Genomic DNA, 7,690 nt, shown 5'->3' on the forward strand with positions numbered 1-7,690 from the left:
AAAAAAGAAAAGAGGGCCTACATACCAGTCACATCTCTCTGGATTTTTGTGGGCTTTAGATCTTTACTTCTATATATTTTTGTGGAATCTCTGATACATTCAGCCCGGTGGTTTTAGTATTTTGTCCAGTGTCTATTTGACCTCAGCTAAAAATTTGTTCCTAATCAGTGCTGAGCAATTTTCCCTTGAAATCCAGATGACTGAGTGCATCTGGTTGGGTTTTAGGTTTAACAGTTCTACCACCACATCTCTCCTGGGGTCATTCCCAAGCACTTCTTAGCTGACTTCTCTTTTCTGACTCCCTGTCCTCTTGGTTGTCTAACACTAACAGAATGTTTTCATCTGGGACCTGCTCCTCAAGGTTCACTTCTGCTATGCTGCCCGAAGTTGTTAAGTGCTGTCACGTGGGTCCCAACTCATAGTGACCTAGTATTGGGTTCTGACTCACAGTGACCCAGTATAGGGTTTTTGAGGAGTGGCTGGTGAGTTTGAACCACCAATCTTGTGATTCAAATCGACCTTGCAGTCCAGTGCTTATCCTAGAGCACCACACCAGGACTCATGAAGAGAAGGTGCTTATTTCCAGCTAGACTGCCTGCCTAGGGTGACTCGCTGTCCTTTATTCCATCTTTGCTCATGTCATCCCTCCACCTGTAATGAACCCAAGCGGCAGGTGACTTGGACAAGCTGTTCTGGACCCTGGCTGCGCCATCCACTCAGCGGGGCTGCTGTAGGTGCTCTTGGACAGTTGTAAATAATGCTCTTCAATTAGATTTTAAAGTTGTTTTTCTATAGAATGACTCTTGTTGCTCACTGTCTTAATGCATAGCCAGTTCTTAGATGTTCTTTAGAACATTTAATCAGAGGAAAAGTGAGGCTCAGATGACAACCAGCACCAACTATGGTGAAACTAGGCATTGTGGCTGAGATGGGGAGAAAAAAGGCTTTTGGTCTGGAGAATCCTAGCTCAAATTCAACACGTAGAGAGTTTGAACTTTCCTACTATCTACACCAAAACTCTCAGATTTTTGAATGCAGGACAACAAAGAGACAAGAAAAGAAAAGGTGGAAATGCAGGAAGAGGGAGGCAGTTGGAATTAACAACTAATTAATGGAAGGTATCACTTGATCTCCAATGCATATACTTATGACAAAAAATAAAATAAAACCCAACAACTTGCAATTTCATAAAGGATACAGCAAACCTGGCACCCTTTGATGGCTTCTCTAAAAGCTACAAAGGGTACTGAGCATCCAGTAGCTTCCTCCAGATGCAGATTGACTGAGGGAGCCCCAGGGATGCCCAAGGCGTTGATGCCCTGTCCCCACCGCTTTTGCACATAAAACAGTGAAGACCTCAGGAAAGAGTACAGGTTCCACAACACTGCCCTGTGTGCACTCTGCCATACGGAGTGCTTTGTAACTGGCTACTGTGCTGTGTGTTCTGATCGACTTGGAACATCTCAGATAATAAAACTATGATCTAATGAATGCTTTGTTAAGTTCCCTCCCTCAGTTCTGACTCGTAGTGACCTGTATAGGGTTTCCAAGCATCGGCTTATATACTTGTTGTTAGGAGTCACCGAGTCAATTGTGACTCATAGTGACTCTTCATAGGGTTTTCAAGGCTGTTACCTTTGTGGGAACAGACAGCTTCCTCCTCCTCCCATGGAGCAGCTGAAGGGTTTAAACCACTGATCTTGTTGTAGGCAGTCCAGTGCTAATCGTACAGAGCCACCATGCTCCAGCTTGTATGCTTCTTGTTGTTGTTAGGTGCCACATGACATGGTGATGTGCCATGGAGCCAGTTCCAACTCATAGGGACCTTTACAAGGTTTCCAAGGCTATAAATCTTTACAGGAGCAGAAAGCCTCATCTTTCTCCTACAGAACTGCTGGTAGTTTTGAACTGTTGACCTTGAGATTAGTAGCCCTACTCGTAACCACTACGCTACCAGAGCTTGTGATACAATATGAAGTGCCGTCGAGTGGGTTCCGACCCATAGCGACCCTGTATAGGGCTTCCGAGGAACAGCTGGTGAGCTTGAACAGCTGACCTTGCAGTTTAAATGGCTTTGCAGTCTGGCGCATTAACCCACAGAGCCATACCAGGACTCCATTGCTTATATACTTAGAACACCTTAAATATTACAACCAAGATTTGTCAGTCACATACTGGTGTACTTGTTGTTGTTGTTAAGTGCTGTGGAGTCGGTTCTGACTCATAGAGACCCTGCACAGGGTTTCTGAGGCTATAAATCTTTACTAGAGCAGAAAGCCTCATCTTTCTCCCATGGCTGGTAGTTTCGAACTGCCAGCCTTAAGGTTAGCAGCCCGATTCGTAACCATTATGCTACCAAAGCTCCTTGTTGTTATTGTTGTTGTTGTTGTGTGCCGTGGAGTCGGTTCCAACTCATAGAGACCCTGTATAGGGTTTCCGAGGTTGTAAATCTTTACAGGAGCAGAAAGCCTCATCTTTCTCCCGCAGAACAGCTGGTAGTTTCGAACTGCTGACCTTCAGGTTCACAGCCCAATTCATAACCACTACACTACCAGAGCTCCTTAGAATACCTTAAATAATGTGCTCAGAATCTACTATGTACTAATATATTTGTGGTGGCGTTAAGTCGGTGCTGACTCATAGCGACCCTATATAGGGTCTCAGAGGAGCAGCTTGTGGGTTTGAACCTCCAACCTTGTGGTTAGCAGTCCAGTGCTTACTCTATATCACCATATGATCTTGTGGTTCCCAGTTCAGTGCTTATCATACAGAGCCACCGTCCTTCCCACTAATAATGTTACTAATGTAACACCTTACGTAAGATAGTCACAACTTTCCGTTGTAGATTAGGTAGGTCTTTACCTGGGTTTTGTGATCCTTCCTCTCCAGTGTTTTTATCTGGGCATTTGCTCAGTATAATACTCTATGTACAAATGTGGAGAAAATGCTGCTTTGACTGACAGCCCTTAACTGGTTGGTGTCTCCCACCATGAGGACAGGGATGTCTACAGGCTTATTCATGTATCGAGTCACGTAATAAACAAGATTTGAGTAGACCTGCTTTGTGCCAGGGGACATTGTGGTGAGAAAGACAGGCAGTATTTCTTTTCTATTTTAGGTGAGTGGACTGAAAATGTTGATATGGCAATAGGACCTTTTGATGAATAAAGTTCATTCATTTTGTCATTCAGTGTTGGATTGCCTGCCCCCCTCACCCCACTAACCTCCTTGTAGAATTTCCACAGCATCAAAAACAGCCATTTTCACTAAATAAATAGCTAGATTAGGGGATGTGAAGAAATTAATTTGTATGCCAGCAAGTGGAAGTGTGCTTCCACTTATAAGAGTGGGGTGTGCATTCTGGACTACCTGAGAAGGGGTATTTTCCAGAACTACCAGCTCCTCCTTGGCCATATCATCTTCCCATGTAGGGACAAGGCGGTACCTGATTGATGACAGAATCCATTGCCATTGGCTGTGTGCATGCCAAGCTCTGTGTGGGTCTCAGGGATTGAACTCTTGTCCTCAGGGAACCTGTGATCATGGGAAGGAGGCTCAGGGACCAGCACCAGCCATGCCCAGGGAAACAAGAAGTTTGATGTTTGCAAGGGGCCCGATAAGCGCAGAGGAGCAGATACTGGTCTACTGGCAGGAAAGCTTTTCCACAAAAGATGGCACTGGGCATCACATTGTGCAATCCAAGAGGCAGTCATCCCAACAGCGGGGTGGGGTTGCATGGGAGAGCTGTGCAGGAAGGTGTTGGGCTGGGCTGGTCACGTCATCCTGGATGACAGGAATGGGTGCTTTGGAGGCCAGCAGCAGTGAAGTGAGCTCAGTGAGTTGGGTAAAGGATTTCATCTTGGGTTGTTGTTGTTGTTGTTGTTGTTAAGTGACGTCGAGTCGGTTCCAACCCATAGCGACCCTGTACAGGGTTTCCGAGGGTGTAAATCCTTATGGGAGTAGAAAGCCTCATCTTTCTCCCGCGGAGCGGCTGGTAGTTTCGAACCGCTGACCTTAAGGTTCGCAGCCCGATTCGTAACCACTACGCTACCAGAGCTCCTTGGGTAGCAGCTGAAATCTCGAAACACTGTTAAAGTAGGATCCTTGATGTGGTTGTGTTGACCTTTTAGATCACTGTGGTCCTACAGGGCCAGTGATAAGCCTAAGAAGGCAATAAGACTACAGAGCTGTGTTTTCTGTGTCTAACTGAGGGTGGGAACACTGGTCTTGCCTGTCTGCAGGCAGAAGACCTGAGGACATGGATATGGTTACTGGGCTCAGGGCTCATTCTCACCGGGCCGTATGTGACTGTATGGTCTTCAGAGATGAAGATGCATCTGAAGTTTCCACTCAGAGTTAGGTGGAACCCCCCAGTGCTCTATGTTAGTCAATGTCCTGTGTGTGCCCTGTGGGTTCACAACATGCCTGTGTTCACCTACCTCAGTCATCATTATGAGCTGGGTTAGTCCACACCCCTGTTATGTGGTGTCTCTGCCCTGCCTGTGCACACTGTTAGTGTCACATGCTGGTGGGCACGATACCACAAATGCAGTCATGAAGCTCCAGGGACAAAATGTCCTACCATTTGAGAGCCAGGCACAGCATATTTTCTCAGAGAGAAAGAATAATAAACAGAGACGGAATCCTTTGAGTCTCCTCTTCATGTCTGCCAAGAATAATCCTGCTGTACTCTGGAACCCACTACCTCCGTGGCCTTCCTGGACAGTCTATCTGTGAAGATCTGCCTGAGTAAACAGTGAACTGGCTCCAAGATAATCCTCACTACTTTAAATAATCCCGATTCCTTGAAACGTAACCTCACTCTGGAAATAGAGCATGAGACCATTTTAGTTCAAGGAGAGAATGACTGATTTCTAATTAAGACTCAACAAGAACCTATTGATTTATTGTTGCTATTCTTGCTAAGTAGCATCGAGTAGGTCCCAACCACAGCGACCCTTAATAGGGTTTCCAAGAAGCAACTGGTGGGTTTGAACCACCAACCTTATTCTACAGTGCTTATCCAACAGTGCCACACCAGCCATCCAAGAACCTAATTTCAGTTATTGCCTCAAGCTGCTGTTTTCCAGTGAGCTCTTCTTTTAATGTACACAGTGCACTGGGAAACAGTGAAACTGAGATTTGGAGTCATTACTTTGCTAAGTGCATTTGTTGTTGTTAGTGCCATCAAGTCGGTTCCGACCCATAGCAACCCTGTATAGAGTTTCCAAGGAGCAGTTGGTGAGTTTGAACTGCCGACCTAGCAGTTCATTGTTGTTGCTGTTGTTGTTGTTGTTGTTGTTATGTGCCGTGAAGTCGGATCCGACTCATAGCGACTCTGTGCAGGGTTTCCGAGGCTGTAAATCTTTACAGGGGCAGAAAGCCTCGTCTTTCTCCCATGGAACGGCTGGTAATTTCAAACTGCTGACCTTGCTGTTCGCAGCCTGATACATAACCACTACGCTACCAGAGCTCCTTTAGGTGCAGAGAAATGCGTTGTTTTGATCTAGCAGTCAGTACTTGGAATAGTATAAACAATGTTATGGCATTTCTGTGATTTTTATGCTTTTTTGTGATGACATGCTTGTCTGAGCAAAGACACTTCACTTTTTTCTCTTTTGTGACACTTGGTTTGGCACTGTGAGTTAATGCGTCAGACTGCAAAGCTTTTTGAACTGCAAGGTCGGTGGTTCAAGCTCACCAGCTGCTCCTCAGAAACCCTATACAGGGTCGCTATGGGTTGACTCCATGGCACTTAACAACAACTATAACAATAGAGAAAAGAGAATGACAGGGTAGAGAAGAGAGAGGTCATTTAACAAAACAAAACAAACACTAATTGTCCTGGGTAGCACAAGTGATTTGCTCTCAGCTGCTAACCTAAAGGATGATGATTTGAGTCCACCCAGGTGTCTCAGTGGAAGAAAGGAGGCTTGGTGACCTGCTTTCATAAAAATTACATCCAAGAAGATCCAGTGGAACAGTTCTCCTGTAAGACAAGCTTGTTTTGTCAGATTTATGCTAAAGACTTACTTTCTATCTTTTCCTTTCCTCTCTCTTCTTCCATGAAGCCTGAGCTTCTACCATATACAACACACTGTTTTATCTAGATATCAGTGGAAAAACTCAAAATAAATGTCTTTCTGGTGAGATGTCTTCTGTTTTTAAATCTTAGCGAATGAAGAATGCCTTACAAATAACTTCTTCAAATTTTTTTTATATAAAATATCTATGAAGAATTTGGCATAACAGGGGAAATGGTATCATATTTATAAGTTCTTTTTTCCCAGATTAAATTTGTTTCTGCAAATCTGTACAGAAAACTGGAAGGTTCTAATCTTTCTCAGAAAAGGCCTTCATCCCTAAAAGTTTCACTATATCACATATTCTCTTATTTTATATTAGAACTACAGACATTTGAGAGCTCTTACTATGCTAATAATTATCATTTATTATATAAGTATTAGTCATTATTCACTGTTAGAAAATGAAAGCGCCTATGTTAATTGTCATTCTCGTGGGCCTAGTTCCTCCCTGAGACTTCTTTGTCCTGGTGCCTGTTAGAATGGAACTGTCTGGACCAGATTTCTCTAATGTGTGCGTGCTGTTATTTTAGGTCTCTGAATTCAATCCCTTGATGTTCACCAGCATAATCGAGTGTGAGAAGCCGAATAACGACTTGACTAAGTTTCGCGGTTGCATGTGAGTATTGTACCCTTTGCCCATGCCTGTCTTTGGGTTTAATCTATATACACTCATGCACCGCATAATGTCCATTTAGGCAACATCCAACCACAATGCCCCACTGATGTTGAGTCGATTCTGACTCAATGACCCTAAAGGACAGAGTAGAACTGCTCCCTAGAGTTTCCAAGACTGAATCTTTACGGGAAAAGACAGCCTCAACTTTCGCCTGCAGAGAAGCAGCTGGGTTTGAACCTCTGACCTGGAAATTAGCAGCCCCAAGTTCAACCCACTGTACCACCAGGGCTCCTAATAAAGTTCAGAAATCTTGATTGGAGAATGGTGTGTATCAGACTTAACCAGGAATATGAAATGCAGCAACTTCCCACACACAAAGTGTCTCTTTTATGCAGAGTAAGTGCACTCCTAGGCATATAATGATATGATACATATATAACCAATGATACATATGTCTTGATAGTAGTAATAAATGGCTATGTTACTGCTCTATGCATGTATGGTACCATAATTTCTATGGTTATTTTAATATGAACTTGCCCTACTTACAAATTAAGAGTTTACCCTGTAATAGTGTAAGCTTCAACTTACACAGATAGCAGTATCCAATCTTGTGTATCATGTGTCTCTTGAATGTTGTAGCATTATGAGGAGTCTTCAATAAATTTGTGGGGAAATTCCATTATGTTTTAATTCTATTTTTTCATGAACTTTTTGAAGCCCCTCATATCTTTAATTTTTGTTTTTCAATATTACTGTGAAGATCATCAGGACTCCCCCAAAAGAGCTAGGGATAGCTGCAGCAAGAAGCAAAGAAAGTGCAACAACAAGAGGTAGAAAATCAGTGAATGCTGTTTTTGATTTGATGTGTAGCTCACAATTGTAAGTATGTCCCACATGACAAACGCAGCCATCTTCAAAAATGTAGAGAGGATTCTTCAAGTTGTGAAAAGATTGGCTAGACTCCAATGAAAGGTATGAGACAAAT

General features: G+C 43.6%; 1 protein-coding gene across 1 annotated transcript in view; it reads left to right on the top strand.

Annotated features, from left to right (window-relative positions):
- ATP10A (ATPase, class V, type 10A) overlaps nucleotides 1-7,690 on the top strand; it is a 220,974-nt gene that overhangs the window by 99,387 nt on the left and 113,897 nt on the right. Inside the window, exon 3 of the mRNA XM_006861922.1 lies at nucleotides 6,617-6,702. Within this exon, the coding sequence (XP_006861984.1) occupies nucleotides 6,617-6,702 (86 nt within the window). The remainder of the gene's footprint in view (nucleotides 1-6,616; nucleotides 6,703-7,690) is intronic.

The sequence above is a fragment of the Chrysochloris asiatica genome, unplaced genomic scaffold (assembly GCF_000296735.1).
Source record: "Chrysochloris asiatica unplaced genomic scaffold, ChrAsi1.0 scaffold00044, whole genome shotgun sequence".
NCBI classification, from domain to species: domain Eukaryota; kingdom Metazoa; phylum Chordata; class Mammalia; order Afrosoricida; family Chrysochloridae; genus Chrysochloris; species Chrysochloris asiatica.